This window comes from Symphodus melops (assembly GCF_947650265.1).
Source record: "Symphodus melops genome assembly, chromosome: 17".
Lineage (NCBI taxonomy): Eukaryota > Metazoa > Chordata > Actinopteri > Labriformes > Labridae > Symphodus > Symphodus melops.
This window is the reverse complement of record NC_136707.1, coordinates 2608698-2626765: the sequence shown is the minus strand read 5'-3', so window position 1 is coordinate 2626765 and position 18068 is coordinate 2608698. Positions and strand designations below refer to the sequence as shown.

General features: G+C 42.1%; 3 protein-coding genes across 5 annotated transcripts; 1 reads left to right on the top strand and 2 right to left on the bottom strand.

The window, feature by feature from the left end:
* Positions 1-12: 12 nt before the first annotated feature.
* sco1 (synthesis of cytochrome C oxidase 1) lies at positions 13-2894 on the bottom strand. The gene is made up of 7 exons (XM_079365466.1): positions 2494-2894; positions 1909-2028; positions 1553-1643; positions 1273-1470; positions 1080-1172; positions 885-1000; positions 13-582 (listed from the first exon to the last, which is right to left on the bottom strand). Exons 1-7 carry the CDS (start codon positions 2644-2646, stop codon positions 448-450), a joined length of 906 nt encoding a protein of 301 aa, XP_079221592.1. The 5' UTR covers positions 2647-2894; the 3' UTR covers positions 13-447.
* A 577-nt stretch (positions 2895-3471) lies between these two features.
* tmem220 (transmembrane protein 220) lies at positions 3472-5627 on the bottom strand. The gene is made up of 6 exons (XM_079365467.1): positions 5284-5627; positions 5160-5189; positions 5025-5085; positions 4610-4733; positions 3881-3940; positions 3472-3757 (listed from the first exon to the last, which is right to left on the bottom strand). The coding sequence occupies exons 1-6, from the start codon at positions 5380-5382 to the stop codon at positions 3625-3627; spliced, it is 507 nt and encodes a 168-aa protein (XP_079221593.1). The 5' UTR covers positions 5383-5627; the 3' UTR covers positions 3472-3624.
* Positions 5628-6035: 408 nt separating this feature from the next.
* Positions 6036-17905, top strand: map2k4a (mitogen-activated protein kinase kinase 4a). Of its 3 annotated transcripts, XM_079366576.1 has the most exons (13): positions 6036-6576; positions 8473-8508; positions 9742-9774; positions 11902-12004; positions 12226-12400; positions 12494-12613; positions 13092-13211; positions 13309-13360; positions 13580-13707; positions 16361-16438; positions 16526-16674; positions 17193-17238; positions 17412-17905. In XM_079366576.1, exons 1-13 carry the CDS (start codon positions 6435-6437, stop codon positions 17523-17525), a joined length of 1296 nt encoding a protein of 431 aa, XP_079222702.1. In that variant the 5' UTR covers positions 6036-6434; the 3' UTR covers positions 17526-17905. The 3 variants fall into 3 exon arrangements, with proteins under 3 accessions (XP_079222702.1, XP_079222704.1, XP_079222703.1); XM_079366578.1 differs by lacking the exon at positions 9742-9774 and having other exon boundaries at positions 6038-6576; positions 11914-12004; XM_079366577.1 differs by lacking the exon at positions 9742-9774 and having other exon boundaries at positions 6038-6576.
* The last annotated feature ends 163 nt before the right edge of the window (positions 17906-18068 follow it).

The following is an 18068-nucleotide window of genomic DNA, read 5'->3' as shown; positions in this document are numbered from 1 at the left end:
GAAAGGATCCAATCTAGTTCTTTGTTTTAATCAGAACAAATGTAAAATAGATTACCTGATCCTGGAGAGAAAAATATTAGAGTTTACCAACTAGGCTGTTTATTTAACAGATGAAGTACATATCTTTGGAACAAGAAGTGGAGGCCCAAAAAATACCAAAGGCACTCTGTTATTTTTTTTTTGTTACTTTACCATAAAATCAAATAATTTACAGCATTTGTCATCAGATAGTCCTCATTCTTTGAGTCAAAAATCAGTGATATTGACCACACTGGAGTTGATGAGTTGAACACGAGCAGGAATCAGTCTTTTTCCACTAAAGGAATGTGACAGCACAGCAGACACTTTCAAAAATAAATAAAAGAAGTGATTTCAGTGAACCCGAATCAAACATCCGAGGACAGGATGTGTCAGTCCGTGATTAGCTTTTAGCCACCCAGCTAGCGCTCAATTGGCCTTCTTGTACTTCCTCATGTTTGCCGCTATCGAGTTAGAGATCTCCACATTTTTCTTGTTCTGTCCATAATACTCCAAAAACTCTCCGTCAGGTCCAACCAGGTACATGATGATGGTGTGATCGACCTACAGAAGACACAAAGGGGGAGCTCAGATGGAGAAATGTATTATCCTGATATTTACTCAGATGTTATCATAGAAGCATAGAGCATATACAGTGTATACAAAGGTCTTGTGTTTGTCCCCTGCTGGTCATCAGAAATAACGCAAGTTTAAGATGCTTCAGTGTTGGCTTTGCTGATAAACGTCCACTTCTTATACACAGTTTATGGTTTCAAGTTGTAAAAAACATCGTGTTAATTTTGTTAATGATGGTCCAATTTATCGTCATGAAGAAGGGTATGATTAATCATGGCGGTGCTACTCACGATGTAGTCGTTGTCTTCATCCTTCGGTCCCTGGCTGTAATAGACTCTGTAAGCTCTGGAGACCTCCTCCACCTGAGCGGTTGTTCCCGTCAGACCGATCAGCTTTGGTGAAAACTCTGGAGGGGGAAAAAAAATCACATTAAAAAAAAACTCTTAATTGTATATGCAGCAGATCAGCTGTTGTGTTTTTTGTACCTTTCACATATGCAGCCATGGCCTCAGGCGTATCTCTGTCAGGATCGATGGTGATCAGGATGGGCGTCAGGTTGGGAAGAGACTTTATTTTATCTGTCAGAAACAAAAAAGATGAAGAAATGTTTTAGATAAATAAGCAACATTTAGGCCCTCTTCCAGGTTTAAATAGAATTTGATGAAAAGGTCAATTTGCCTATTTCGTCGACGACTTCGATCATTTTCTCGATCTCGTCCGGGCAGATGTCCGGGCAGTGAGTGAACCCAAAGTAGATGAGGACCCACTGACCCAGGAAGTCCTCGCTCTTTGTCGGCTTATTGTTGTGATCGACAAGCGAGAATGGACCACCCAGCGCCGGTCTACCAATCGATCTGGTCCTTTCTTTTTCAATCACTGCGAAGTTAACCAGTCAGGGGATTCAACACATTTGACACATTAAGTAAACTTTTGTGTGATTTGGGATGAAAATACTCACATTCTTCTTTTTCTTTTTTGAAATATTTCATCGCTCCGAGCAGAGTACCTCCAATAGCACATGTTATTGCTAAAGATTTCCACGTCACAGGCTTTAAAAGAGAGAAAAACAATGAAAAATCTTTACATTTCACCCGCTATGGAAGAATGAACTTACAATGCTCTCTCTGTGGGAAGAAACAAACGTACCCTTCATTTAATCCCATTGTTTTAACTACTCAGTATTATCAACAGGATTGAAGATTTGTTCAAGTTATACTTTAAAAACTGAAGTTTTGAAATAATAACTTTTGCCCTGTCGTGATATATTGTTACTACTAGTTTAGTTAAGTTCAAGATAAATTGTTTGCCACTTACCCCAGACTTTTTCTGCTTGTCTTTTGATGAAGGCGGAGGAGGTAGTGAGGAAAAAGTTCTGGAGGAGCGTTGATGCAGATGTTGATTTATTCTGCAGGTGTTCCAGTGACTCACGCTCACCTGTGGTAAGTACATACAGGAAAAAAAGGAGAGCGGTGGAGCTGGAGTTAATTCGTCTCATCACAAATAAACAAGTCATGTTTTGAGCCAGCTGGACCAGGTGTTATGCCAAACTCCATTCAAATAATGACCAATATCAGGTGGTGATGCACAATGAAAGGATAGGCGGGGTAACAAGAGTCTCCCTTAATGCAACACTGAAAAAGCCAAAAGTCCATACAATGTTTTCAAATTTAAAATGGTTTGGCAATGTTTTTATAAGCTTTTCGCCGCAAGAAAAATGTTTCATGGCACGAAAAAAAGGCTTTCTGACTGTGCTGAATTTACATAAAAGTAGTTTAACAATATTATTTGCATACATGAAGAGTCACAACGAACTCAACCCGAATCGAAACCCTTAACTTGTCAAATTTGTGAATGGGGTTTGGTGTGACAACTTGTTATATGAAGTCAGCTTTGACCTACCATGCAGCTGTGAAGTCTCTGCGGGGACAGTGTGTGTCTCAGCTCAGTGTCCAGCAGTCTGACCGCCTGAGTCTGCACACACCTGTGCACGAGCTTCAGGTGACTGTGAAACAGCCTGCAGCTCGGGCTTAGATATAACACACTCATGGCCATTTTGGACCTTGACAGAGCCGCTTCTGGAACCAGGAAGCCGCTACAACTCTGCAGAAACGTGACGACAGGGGAGGCGAATACAAGCTCCTGATCTGGAGTCAGTTCTTAACAGTCGTGTTACGTCAATACAGATTATTTCATTGAGAAAGTACTGCTCTCAGATCAGTATACCGGGAGCTGTTATCAAACACAGGAAGTGACGTCGTTACGTCTTCTTCATTTACCTGAGCAGCTCCTGAGCTCTCTGCTGCCCTCTATCGATGCATTACATTTTTATGGGTCAATTATTTACATTTTATACTTTTTTTTATTTTTTAAACTTTAATACAAATTATACGTATGGCTTAAAATTGTACCTATTTTTTTTTAATGGCGTATTAGGAGAAGGTTAAGATATGTACTTCATTTCATGGAGAAGATACTGAAATAATTATAAAAGACTGTTGTAGTGCGGGGTAAACATAGATTCAGAGTATACAGATTTTTTTCAGTCTCCCTGGTGTATACTGACTTTTAAATCCTCTCTGATTCACACCATTGATCGATTGATAATATTTAGCAATATGCTGCACTTTCTAGGATGGCGAAGGGATTAACCTTCTCTAGTCTGGCTTTAATTAGTTAGTACGCACTGGCTAAATATGCAAGAGAAGTTTTACATGTCACTGCTTATAAAAGAAGCCGTTTATCCATTTTGGGTAAAAATAAAGACCACACCCATTTCTTTAGGCACCAATCAAACTTTCAACAGACTACAGTAGAATTACATGTTTTAAATCCCAAATCTTCGCAATTTTTTTGAGTAAAAAAAATGACACATCAATCGACACTTTCAATGCACATTTAGTTGTCATATTTCTACATTTGATCATACTTCAAACAATTATTAAATCAGCAGTCTTGGTCCAGGATATTCAGTCAAAAAATATAAAATCAAAGAGGAATATTGTCAGTAAAGAAAAGGGAAGAGTTTGAAGTTTATAAGGCAGTTTTGCAATGTGAAGGCCAGTTCAGTCTGAGTTCTTTGTTGATGTAGTAGTAAAGCCAGGCCACAAAGGGAAAGACTGTAATGGCAGCAGCCGTTGAGACTCTGAGCATCCCGACTGGACTCCTGTCCGAAGAGAGCGCAACAAACTTTTATAGTAGAACCATTGAGCAGTTCACTTTCCACTCTGGCATTAGTTTTTCCAAATATAGATGTGGAATTACATTTCCTGGTATGTTTAGATTTTACCTTCCAGAGTGACGACACAGGAGAAGCCAAACAAGAGTCAACATGAGACCGGAAAATTCTCTGAAGGGGAGAATGTTAAATTCAAATTCAAATCATAAAAAAGAGGAGAGCCATACAAGAAAAATGTGATTTAAAGGTACCATAGTATGCAACTACACATGTTTTTCTAACACTAATGTGTCTCTAGTCGAGAAAAGTCCATCCTCTTCGTCTTCTGTCAGCTCCACTTTTCAAAAAATGTGTGCTCAAACAGACCATTTTGAGATTTTGTCTTTATGACATCACAAAGGGCAGTAGCCCCTCCCCTAGGTGGATGACATGCCCACAGCTAGTTTGTTCTGCCCTCCGAGTCTGCCTTCTCATCATAAACAAAAGGACATAGAGCAAGAAAGCCTGAGTCACCCGAGCTCTTCCAGAGAGGGGGCGTGGTCAGACACAGCTCATTTACATATTTAAAGCTACAGACATAGAAACAGCGTGTTCTGAGCAGGGCGAAAACAGAGGGGTTTAAGAGGCATTCTCAATTACAGGATCAGAGTGGATTTTGGCCAGAACCTTCACACACATGTTTTGGGGAGATCTGAGACCTATTCAAACTGGCTGAAATAAATGTAATATGTGACCTTTAGTACAGATAAATGGGGTGTGAAGATGTTTGCAAAAGTCATCCTTATCACAACAGTCTTGCAGACTGCACACCTATTTTAAGTAAACAGTTGAACAACTTACCTGCCCTCCTCCTGCTGGAAAATCTCTGTAATTCTGTCTTTGTGAATCCTCCACCCCAGCATGGCAACAACAGCGCTGGAGATCATCACATGGAGATCAGCAACACGCCTCCAGACCAAAGTTTCTGCGAAAACAAAAAAATGTGCAGGCCAGATCTACCGCAGTTTAATCAAATTTACATGAGCTGAAATGACACGATAAAGCCACTTGATGGCGCTATTAGCAATGGAAAACAACATTTTCATTCAGAGTTGAACAGTTTTTAATAGGAAAACAGCAATATGCAAACTGTCAGCGGTAATTAAGGAAGCTCTTAGAAGGTATCTGGGTTATTAAGAGGTTCATATTCTTGGATATTAAATTATTAACGAACAGGGACAGACACTGTAGACTAAAACTGTCAAAATCGGAGTACCTGTCACGTGCGGCTGGAAGCTTAAACATGCACACAGGACTGCAGGAACACCATAACCGACCTGCACAGAGGTAGACAAGTGATGTAAATAAAACATTAAAATCATATCAGAACGGCATGTGACATGAATCTTACCATCCATAACCCTGCGTCTGGATCATTGATCTACAGTCAAAAACAAAACAAAACAAAGATTATATGTATGGATCCAGAATTATGAATGCACGAGGATATCTTTTAAAACAGATCTATTCTTCACCTGTACGTATGTTGCAAGAGCGAAAAATAAAGACATGGAAGCGTTGCAAACTTGCCAAATTACAGAAAGCCATGAGTTCTTCTCACTAACTTCACCCATTGTTGTTTCTTAACCTTTCACTTACCCGCCCGGCCCGGCGGGACATACACAAACTAAAAACAGGCGCATAAACCAGAGTCTGTATGAAACATCTGCATTGGGTTTTAAACTACTGGTACGTTTTATTACACCGCCTTCTTTGTAAAAAAAAAAACAAACAAACAAAAAACAAACAAATTATAAATAAATTAAATTATGTTTTTGTTGTTGTAACGTTGTGTTGCATAATGTCAAAACAATACCCAGGATTACAGCTGAACACATAATTCTTATTTCCTACTGTGGAAAATATAATATATATATATATATATATATTTTTTTTTTTTTGTACCGGGCTGCTCGGTACAACAAAACGAGCACGTCTTGTCCGCGACCGCAGTGATGTCAAGGTAGATACAGTTACACAGAAGAGACGTCTCTGCCGGTTAGATTTAAAAAAAATTCAAACCGTTATTCACCACAATCCAATATATGGAATTGTAAAAAATGAAAACACAGAAAACACACAAAAAATGGTCTGCTTATATTATACCGCTAATAATATGTCAAAATATAATTATTACAAACATACAATTAATTGAACGTCAGGTTGTTTCTAGTTTTAAAAGGCACTTTTTTTATTTTATTTTGAAATAAATATGTCAAATCCGGTGACTAGTTAGCACTTCCGTTAGCTTGCCGCTCGCTTCGGGACGCGGAGGGTGTTGACATGTCAGTGTCACTTGGTCAGCTGATTGCGGGACGTAAAGCTTCTCGGCTAGTGTACCGCTAGCCAGCTTAGTTAGCTTAGCCTAGCAGGAGGTTTGTTTTTGTTAACGTTACTGCACAGGTAGTTTTAAACGGTAAGCCTTAAACTTACTCTAAAAAAATAAATAAAAAATAAATAAACACTAAGAATTAGAGTGAATTTTCACAGCGCCAGTGAGTCCCTGCCCGCCCGAGCTGCGTAAGCGGCCTGAAGTTTCCGTGAGGGGAGGCAGTGATCGTTGTGGCGGAGAGGGAAGGGTGAAGTTGCTTCTCCGAGTATCTGCATTGCAGCCCGGTTGCTGCTGATGGAATTCAAACACACAACAATGGCGACTCCCAGTCCTAACAACCCGACAACACCGAGCGGCGGCAAACCCGCAGGACCTGCAGCAAACCACCTCCTCCAGTCTCAGCCTCAGCACATCACGACGATGAGCAGCCTGCAGGGTGAGTGCAGCTGAAGCTTTAAACGGAGATGGATAGATCTGCAGCCGGCAGCTTCTCGGTCTGCTGCAGTGAAGGTTAATGTTAGCAGGGTTAGCCGTGGGAGGCTCAGGCTGCTCCCAGCACAGAACAAGGATAATTCTCTTAGGAGCGGACTGTGTGTTGATAAGAAATCATGCGTTCATTAGAGATTAAACACAACACGAAAATCCCTGCAATGCCAGATTACATCTAAAAAAACCCAAAAAACGCTGTCATTAAATACCAGCATGCATTTTTTTTAAATTTGCATTAAAAATAAATAAAAAAACCCCCTAAATAAACACGGATGCACGACCATGACAGCAAATGAAACGTCAACGTTTATAATGAGGATTGTCTTTAAGCTCCTTCAGGTTGTGATGGTCTTCAATAAAATCATGAAAGTCTTCATGCATGTTGAGAATAAAATCAAGAGTTATTAATAGAAACACAAGCGTAAAGTGCTTCACAGAGAAGGAAACATTACAAACAAAAAATGTGACAGAAGCATCAGGATTTCATAGAGAATATGTTTGAATTCAGCCAGGACAAAAAAAAAACTGTGAAACAACAAATATTTTAGAATCAATAAAGTGCAAATACAAAAGGTCAAGTTCAGGGACATCTGTTTAAGAAGAAGAGCTTGTTAAGGTTTTTTTTTTTTTTAATTGCAGTTATTTAACATTTCAGTGCATCATCACTGCTCAGACATTTATCTTTGAGGTGATTCATAAAAGCACAGCGTTGATTTATTTACAGTTTTTACTGAGCTAAAAGTCGACCCTCAGTCAGTTTCCTGTCAGACATTGACGAGTCATCCTGTCCAAATTAAAACCTCCTAATGTCATTCTTGTGTTATTATGTAAGTAGAAAAAGAGTTAGCTATGCTGTAGTGTCAACATCCGTCACCTTTGAACTATAACAAGACACCGGTCGTACCCTGATGGGGGGGGGGACTTTTTCAGACCAACAGTTTAACTGATTTGACACTGACATTTAAGTTTTCTTCTTTTTTTTTTTAAAAATTGAGAATCACATCAAGTCCCATGCAACACATGGGCAGTTATACACAAAATCTATTTCTGACAAAGAATAAAAATCTCATAATTCAGCGTACATTCAAGCAGTGCGTCGCTGGGCGTGTGAAGTACATCTCCCCCCGACATTCTCGAACTCTAAGAAAAGACGCCTTCATTAAAGGGCTGCTCGATTATGACAAAAAAAAAACCATTTGATTGATAAACACGATTGCTCAACATCTGGATGACAGCTGTCTCTCCATCCTAAACACTCTGAGCCTTTAACGCTCTGAACTCTTTGAGGAACACTCGATAAATGAACTCTTGATTTTTCAGCTGCTGGTCTGAATGTAACGACAGACATCGAGCACACATGAGGAAAACCTTTTGGACCAAACGAGAGCAGCACAGCATGCTACGTAATAATCCTTTAATCTCCATGATCTTGTTTTCACGATCGTGGGAAGACAACATCGTGATTGAAATTGAAACTCGATTCGTTGCCCGGCCAAACTCCATTTGTCTTCCAAATCCATCGTCTCTTTAAAGTGCGAGCGCCGTCACTGTTACATTTTCACACAGCAGTGAAGTCACTTTCCACCGAGTGTGTCACAATAAGCAGGACTACAAAGACAGATAGATGAGACGGTGAAGTGTGCTTCATCGACTACATGTCTCTACCTGCTGTTTTATGCAGCTGCTCGTCTTGTTTTTTTTTTTTTTTTTTCAAACAACTTGTCAGCAGAAATACATTTCCCTTCTTTCCCGACGCACTCCACATGAAGTGAAAAAAACCACACAAAAAAAAAACCGTGCTGTGATTTATTTTGTACAAACGCTGTCTCATTTTAACTTTCAGAGTCCAACACCTGCTGGAGATGTCAGAGTGAAACAGGTAGCTACACCTTTAATTCACTACGTAGAGCGAGAGAAGAGAAACAACAGACGAAGCTTTTCATTGGATGTTCTCAGAAGCTACATTTATCTTTTCACCTAACTTTGAACTGACCATAAACTTCATGAGGTTTTTTTAACTTCTACTTTCAGCTAACGTTTGAAATGTCTGTTCGAGGAAGTTTACAAAGTTGATGTGCTGAGTTCACTTTCTGATGAGCTGATGATTACTACATTTATAACAACTGGTGCATGTTTGATTGATCTCTCTGTTACCTTTCTGTGCTGAACAAAAAGGGTTTTTAAACAACAGCTGAAACAAGAATTCAGGCTTTTAATGCTTTAATTCATGAAGAGGGCCCGACCGATTTGTGATTATTATTATTTTTTTTTTGGGGCCGATGCCGATTTGATGTAGACAAAGAATACAATGCTGATATCTCTCTTAGAGCTATCGTCAACCTGTGCATATATAGATGCTCACTTAACTGTAGAGCTTCACACTGGGTGTCGTGATCCATGTAGCGCCCTCTGCTGGTCACAGCCTGACTGCTGAATAAATCTCGTAACATCGGCGCACGTCTGCGATGCAGTTAGCAGATATCGACAGTCACTGGAAACGCTGGCATCGGCGGGCAGATGAATCGGTCGGGCTCTGATAACAAAGAAGACGTTATTGTGTAATCCTCTCAGTCTCTCACAGTTTTCTGACCATGTTATACTTTTTTATCTCAATGCTGCTAACTAATCATTCCTAACTCCTGACACGATCTCCACTGATGGTGAGAAAATGTTCTTTAAGATGGTTTTTTTTTGTTTTGTTTTTGAACCATCATCATTTTTTTTTTACCTCCTGTTGTTTTATTCAGGTGTTTTTTTGTTTTTGTTTCCTTTCCTCATTTTCTGTGAAACCATTGGAAGTGCTCGTCTTTGTGCATGCCACCCTGCAGAAACATGACTTCAACCTTCCTGTCCCAGTTTGTTTCACATGTTAGCAAAGCAAGGCCAATTTCTGTGATTGTATGTGATCCCTTTAAAAAAAAAGCTGCAGGATTCCTCCTGCTGGGCCCGCTATGAAGGCTGAAACAAACAAAAAGCCAAAACGACTTTTGACTGCAGGAAGCGGTGACTTCAGGAAGGTTTTTCACAAGTCTAACTAACAACCGCAGACTCGAACAGAAGACAACAACACGCTGAAATATGAAGAAAATAAAAGCTGTCTTTTCACCTCTAGGGTTTCAGATAAACCTGTCTGGAGCTCCCCCAAGTAAGCCAAACCTCTTTTGCTTCAGCACCAACAGTTCTCATCCCTTTGTTTCCGCCTGACAGTCTGGTATGGGGGAGTCTGTCCTGCTGCTCTCAACTAATCCACGTCAAGACTTCTGATCGGTTCCAATAGGCTTGTGCCGGTCACTAACAGTTCAGTGATTAAACGGGCACTCTGATATATTAAACCTGGGATTTTCTTCTTTTGGGAGGGGGAACATTTTGGAGTTTGTCCGGGAGGTTTCTTCAGCTGATTTGTCCTGCAACGTGCGCTTATATATATCGCAGAACGTCCTGTTCTTGTCACTGACAGACTCCGATTTAAAGTGTCTGACAACGTCAGACGCTGGACGAGGTCGTCATGGTAACCGTTTGACACTCGATCACACATGGCGGACGTGAAAGAGCGATGTTACGTCGTCTCTCTCTCTCTCTCTCTTGGAGCCTCTCTGAAATCTTGTCTGAATCGTTTTATTGGACTTATTGTGATCGTGCTGATTTGTCTTTTGAAAGATTACGTTGCAGCAACTTGGCTGAAGAAATCAAGTGGGGAAACTCCAAAAACATTTTGTACCCATCAGTCATTAAGACTCCAAAATATGTGAGCGTACGGTCCTGGCTGAAGAAAAAAGAAAAAGGAATTCCCCTTTTAATGTAACTTCATTAGGGAACAGGCCGCAGCTAGTCACAAACCAGAATTGTATTCGATACCTTCATTTTTTTTTTCTCTAAACAACGACTCACTTTTGAGTTTGTGTGCTGCCATAAAAGTTGTATTTTTTAGTTGCGAGCAGCGTTTTAAGAACAAACCCGTCAGAGGTAAGCTGGTTTCATTCTCCTCGGCACAAGCCTAAAAATCAGAGCTTCCATCGACATGAAGGAGCCAGGTCGTCTCACCCGTCTGTGTGATAAAACACTAAAACAAAACACTCCCTTTATTAATCAATCCCCCCCCCAGTCAAATACGCTCATGGAAGCTCTTCTTCACTGGTTTTCAGAGTGCAACTAACAAGCTGAAGTCTGTAGTGTCCCGTTTTCAACTGGTTTGTCTTTATGTGTTTTGGCATGGGTGCACCTTAGCTTGTCGAGACACGGCACACACACTCCAAAGTTGTCATCTCGAGCCGTGTTTTTCTATTGGAATTCAAGTACACACATTCTTGTGGTATTTTGGGGGGCGGAGCCAGCGTGGAGAGCTTTGCCTGCGATGTGAAGGTGAAATCAAAGCAGTTGGCCTTGACGAGCATGTCATGACTTTGATGTGGGTTTGTTGTTTTTTTTTCTTTTTTTTCTCCCTCCCAGTTTTGTGTTTACTTGTGGGGTTGTCGTGTCTGCACCGTGAATGTAGGTGTTTTTGGATTCGAGCAGCATGCTTTGTTTTTCCGTTTCTGTCTCCAATATCGAGTTTAAATACGACTGTGAAGGAAGCCGCAAACACAAAACGGATGAATCAGAAGAAAGCTGAACATGTTCGACGACAGAAAGTCATGGCAGTGAAGAAGATCCACCTGCTCTCACCAAATGAATCCAGTGATTGCAGTAGGGCCAGACCGATGTGCGATGTTTGAGGCCGATGCCGACACGAGGGAGAGAAATAATCTGATCATGATGTAACGGCCGATATCTCTCTTCGATCTATTGTCACGCTTTAGAGATACATAAACATTGTGTTTTCACGTTTGTGAAAAAGAGAAGATGGTCACTCAACGAGGAAGTAACTGCACATCACTCACTCGACACTCTGGAGAGTGATGATGCTCCTTGTCATCCATATAGCGCCCTCTGCTGGTGAAAGAAATCTGCTCGTTAAATTTCACCAGTGAAATTTGTGACTGGAGAATAAATCGAGTAATAACTTCACAAATCAGAGACTAAATTAGCTGATGCCGATAGCGACGGGACAGGCTAATAGCATCCCGGCGGATGAATCAGTCCGGCTCTAGATGTGAGTGGTTTCCCCGTCCCTTTATTCTCTCACCTCATCTTTCTTGTGGGATCATCTTTTTATTTGATCATTTGGTTTGTTGCTTCACATCCCTCTCACTTTCTTGCTTTGTGTGATTTTTTTGTTGTTGTTTTTTTTTCTGTTTTTTTATCTGATCACGTCACGGTTTCTTCTCCTGCTCAGGTAAACGTAAAGCCCTGAAGCTGAACTTCGCCAACCCTCCGATCAAACCCACCACTAGATTCACACTGAACACGGCGGGGCCGCCCTTCCAGAACCCCCACATGTGAGTAGACCTGCAAGATACCGTCGGCTTTGATTGATTGATTTTTATTATTTTTTTTAAACAGTTTCTCGTTCAATTCTCCAAATCGGGGAAGTACGCGTGATCTGCAGAACAAGCGGCTTAGCGCCCTCTGCTGACTCATCCTGGGATTACTCCAACAAACATTCACCTCATGAGCTGAAGCTTTGCCCACGTTTTTTTTTTCTTTCTCTTCTCTGCAGAGAGCGACTGAGAACACACAGCATCGAGTCATCAGGGAAGCTGAAGATCTCTCCTGAGCAGCACTGGGACTTCACGGCCGAGGATCTCAAAGACCTGGGCGAGATCGGCCGAGGTGCTTACGGCTCAGTCAACAAGATGGTGCACAAGCCGAGTAACCAGATCATGGCCGTGAAGGTAGACGTTAGCCTGCGCTCGGTGTCTCTCCAGAAGCAGATCAAAGACGCCATCGCCAAACGTGTTTTAACGCGTGTTCCGTTTTCTCCGCAGAGGATTCGATCCACCGTCGATGAAAAAGAACAGAAACAGCTGCTGATGGACCTGGACGTGGTCATGAGGAGTAGTGATTGTCCGTACATCGTGCAGTTTTATGGCGCTCTGTTCAGAGAGGTGAAATGAGCTTCTGCATTCAAGGGGAAATTGTCTTTCTGACATATTTGGGGTGTAAATGGCAGCGAAGTACAAACAGTTTTAAAATCCGTCCAGCTCTGAAGTTGAGCCCGGAGGAGAGAAACCGACTGCAACAGCTGCTATTAAGTTTTTAAGGAGATCAGAGTACGTCCACTTACAGGTCTTTTTTCTGCAGCCTTTAGATCACTCCCATCAGAGCCAGCACACTCTTTGATATCTCCAGCGTATATTGTGAATTCTTTGAATATTTTTTGGGACCTTTTATGAGACAGCTGAAGAGAGACAGGAAGTGTTGGGTAATATAACAACTAGGCTACTAAAAAGATAATTTACCACATAGAAACCAGATTTTCTGCTCCACTGTTGCCTTGATTTGTCAGCTTGCTTGTGTTTGTGAAGCTCAGATATTTCCCTCAAACTAATGACTTCCTTTTCTTTCTTTCTTTTCTTCTTTCAGGGCGACTGTTGGATTTGTATGGAACTTATGGCTACCTCCTTAGACAAATTTTACAAATTTGTGTATTGCTCATTAGACGAGGTGATTCCAGAGGAAATATTAGGAAAAATAACATTAGCTGTAAGTTTTTACATCTTTGTGATTCATCCTCTCTTTTCTAAAATAAAAGAAACCCCTTCAGACTCTCGCTGACTCTGCTGCTTCATGTTTTTTTCAGACTGTGAAGGCTCTTAACCACTTAAAAGAAAACTTGAAAATAATACACAGAGGTGAGACGACACACACACACACACACACACACACACACACACACACATAAACATCTTATGTGCTGTGCATTTAAAGGCGTCTTTTCACAACCCATGCCCTCTCTCTCTCTCTCTCCCTCCCTCTCTCTCCCTCTCTCTCTCTCTCTCTCTCTCTCTCTCTCTCTCTCTCTCTCTCTCTCTCTCTCTCTCTCTCTCTCTCTCTCTCTCTCTCTCTTGCAGACATAAAGCCGTCAAACATCCTCCTGGACAGGAACGGAAACATCAAGCTGTGTGACTTTGGCATCAGCGGTCAGCTGGTGGACTCCATCGCCAAAACCAGAGATGCAGGCTGCAGGCCGTACATGGCCGTAAGTAAAGCGGAGAAGTTAGAGCTTCCAGCAAACCAAAAAAAGATCATAAAAAGTCTGATCTTTGCTTCTTGATCGTCCTGGAGGGGATGCACACGTCTGCAATGTTTTTCCTTCTCTGCATTTCTCTCTGCGTAAGCATCAAGTCAAGCTGGCGGTTTGTAAGGAGCGTCTCCTCATTGGTCTGCCTCGCCAACATGAGCGCCGTGTTGTTGGATTTTGGTGCTTCGTCACATTAAAAGACGAGTGGACGGGGTTTGACCTTCCTGTACGTTGACTTCAACTGAACCCTTAACGTGATCGTGGAGATGTCAGCTATTTCACGTAACGAGAAAGTAGAGACACTCATAGTGATAGTCGTGGAGTGTCATGAAGAAATGTGAGTCAGGACTGAGACGGGGTTTGGATTTGAATCAGGGCGGGTGAAGTGACTCGTCCACAGAAGAATGAATCCGTGGGTTTTGAATGAATGAGTCTGTCGTGCTCATGCATTATTAGGTTGTGTGTGTGTATTTGTGTGTGTGTGTGTGTGTGTAACATTATTGAAGAGTACTGAATCTTTGTCGGTTCAGAGAGATGATCTCACCTCGTCGTCATCACTCCGGTTATTTTCTGTTGTCGGGTTACGTCAGCGGGAGGGGAGGGGGAGGGGCGAGGGGGGGGTCTCCACACTAGTTTCCATTCTAAATTTGGTGAGGCACTATCACCTCCAAACACACACACACACACACACACACGGGCAGGCGGCTTCATTCATGACAGGGTGGATGTGGGTGGAGTCACAGCGCTGAGCTCACTCAGCAGGAATCTGGGCTCCACTTTCTGACCGTGCAGGTGTTGGATCAGACGCGTGAGATGACGAACAAAGCTGACCTCAGAGCAGCTGGCCGCCTGAAATAATGCTGCTGGGATGGATGGCGCACGCCGTGTGTTTCACCTCAGGCGGCGTGCAGGTGCAGATGAACAGAAGCTGTGACTCACAGCTCGTTTGAACAGAAGTTGTTCCGCTCGATGGTGATTCTTTGACATGTTGTGGTTTGTCGCAGACATTTTTACACATTTCTGTTTCCTGATTTCACTTCTTTTAAACTCTCAAACAGCTTCTCTTTACCGCCACGCAGCACAATAAAACTTAACAAAAAAAAACATGAGTCAGCTGAGGTGGCTCGGGCATCTGATCCCGATGCCCCCTGGACGCCTCCCTGGGGAGGTGAGGCCTCGGGTTAGACCCAGGACATGCTGGGTAGGGAAGTCTGTGCGTCTCTGCTAAGACTGCTGCCCCCGCGACCCCGCCCTGGATAGGTGGTCGAAGACGGATGGATGGCTAGTTAGGCGCATAGCTGACATGATTGACAGGTGGGGATGGTGTAAGAGCTTTAAACCCGCCTCAGCTCCAGCTCTCAGCCTGTCTTTAGGTCGACTGAGACAGCATGTCCAGCATGGCGGCTGCCGCTGATAAGCCCCCAGAGCTGCAGGAACAGATGGAAGATGTCACTCAGACTTCATCCATTCATATTTCATACTTCACTGCCATGACTTTCTGTCTAAATACTCGTCAAATTGTTTTATTTGGAGGAATGAATTTGGAGGCTGAACTCCTGCAGTGAGTGCAGATGTGTGTGTGCTGCTGCTGCTGCAGCGTCTCTCTGCAGCACAGAGTGTACCGCTCTGCTGTGGGTGACATCAGCGTCTAAATCAGGAGCTGTAAATGGGCCAGCACCGTGCTTCCCTCCTCTCCTCACTCCTCTTCATCACCACATCTTGTTTCTGTTGTGATGAAGATGTAGCGGAGTGGGGGGGGGGAGGCTGAAAAGCGAAAGAGCCTGCGGACATGTTGTCACGCCGAGCTGCACTGTTTCCTTTGAGACAAAGAGCAGGGATTACAGAGCTGCAGGTGGAAACATGCCCACAGGTGAGGAGGCTGTCTGGTATTCTCACTGGGTTTGTTTTGTCCCACTTTGGACTTAAACACCTGTTTCTGTTTTGTTAAAAAAAAAATCTCCCCCAAATCTTGCGTCACGAAGCACGAGTGATTTAAAGCTTCATCGACTTTCCTTTTTTTTTTTTTTTCTTCTACTGATGTGAAGAGTGTTAGCTTTGGGTTTCTCATAATGCTGACAGAGTATTGGAAGCATCAGTGTCCACTCTTTAAATGTAAAGTGAATAGATTTGATGATTGTGTGGATTTTGGAGCCCCCTGTGGACCGTGTGTGTCTTCTGCAGTCCCCCTTTAAAAGATCAGCTAACCCCGATTCTGTGATGGTAAAAAAGTCTTCTCAAGCTGGATCAGGTCTGAAAACCAAAGACGGGTTCTCTGATCCTGGATCAGGAAAACAGTGGAAGAACTTTGAAGAACAAGTTGGCTCTGAGGTTTTAAATTCAGTGCACACACATCCGAACAGGGTCGTGTGGCGTCTCCTCTGTGAATGGAGTAGATCATCATTCGGTGCATCAGGATGAAGAATCTGGTCGTTCATTCAAGTGTTTGTTTCCTCTGGTGAACAACAAAACAGATCTCTGCTTATATTTGATCACATTTGATTTGCTCTCTGGATCCTTGTTGCCATGGAGCTTTTTGTCTGGCTTCACTTGCACAGTTTTTGTTTGCCCTTGCTAACACAAATTCATATTGTTTCCTGTTTCTAATTTCCAGCCGGAGCGAATAGATCCGAGTGCGTCCCGGCAGGGCTACGACGTGCGCTCAGATGTTTGGAGTTTGGGAATCACACTGGTGAGTCTCAGTGTTCCACTGTGATTGTGTGTTTCAGTATGCACGTTTCGCCATGTGCTTTCAAGTGTGTGTGTGTGTGTGTTTCAGTACGAGCTGGCCACAGGGCGGTTTCCGTACCCGAAGTGGAACAGCGTCTTCGACCAGCTGACCCAGGTGGTGAGAGGAGACCCGCCGCAGCTCAGCAACTCCGAGGAGAGACGCTTCTCGCCAAAATTCATCTCCTTTGTCAACCTGTGGTGAGGAATCACTGTTGGGAAACCAACCGAGTCCCAGAACTGTGAAGCAGGAAAATTTAGTACAAGTCCAAATGATTCAGCAACAGACTTCATGAGCTAAAAAAACCCAAAACATTATTTGTAATTGACGATAAATTTACTTAAGTTGTGTTAGATAAGATAATCCTTTATTCATCGGCGGATTTACAGTGTTACAGAAGAAAATCACTCGGTGCAAAAAATTAAAATAGATAAAAATATAAAAGTGTAGAAAAAAATATGCATCAAAACAATAATTAAAGAGCTAGTAAAATATGCATATGTGTTTTTAAGCTGCTTCTAAAGAACAAACTGCAGCTGTCCGTTTTAGTTTTATTGGCTTAAATTAGATTTTTATTTAATCAGGGAAAGGAAACAGTGGAACGTTCACATTCTCATGAAGCACAGTCTCCAGCTCCCGTTTGTTCTTGTGTCCCTCTAGTGGACAAATGGCTCAACTGCACCCTCTTCCTTTTTAACGTCTTCTTTCCTCTCTCTAGCCTTACAAAGGATGAATCGAAGAGGCCAAAGTACAAAGAGCTGCTGGTGAGTTCATCCTCTCTGTAAACGCACTCAAAGCACAAAGTCAGGCATTTATATGTTTCAAAGAGGAATGCTGCTGTTTTTAAACATTGTTCCTAATTTCTGAGACCGAATTTTAAATGACTAATAGACATATTTTGAAGGTGTTTTACTGACGATTTTTTTCCCCGTTACAGAAAGATCCATTCATCCAGATGTACGAGGAGCGCTCGGTCGATGTCGCCAGTTACGTCTGCAGGCTCATGGATCAGATGCCGGCGTCTCCCAGCTCCCCCATGTACATGGACTGAAGAAAGGACGGGACGACAAATCCACAATAAATAAATAAAAACACACACACTAGTCTGCAACAAGAAAAAACGAAAAGAAAAAGAAAACACAACAAAAATCCCTCGTGTAAATTTGCTTGGTTCCCATCTTGCAGTGTTAAAAGAGAAATGTAAAAAAAAAGAAAAGAAAAAAAAAAGGCCTAAAAACAAACTCCATTTGCGATAGAGATGGTGTTTGTTCCAGTCATGTCTGTATAATATATCAACACTTCTGTTTCTCTCTTGTTCACACACAAACGCACAGTCATGTAAGTATAATAGCAGCTCGATAAATCAAGTAATCATGGACACATCTCAGTGCTTAGTACAGTGATTGAATTAAAAAAAAGAAAGAAAAAAAAGAAAGCCTGGAACGTTGTATTTATAAAACCAAAATCATGTGGAGTATTTTGATTTGGAGATTCTGCAACGTAATGGAGTTATGCTCTTTGTGAATCAAACCACCTCTTCCATGTGCGTCAATGAAAAGCATTGTGTTTGCTATCTTAATGGAACTTTGCTTCT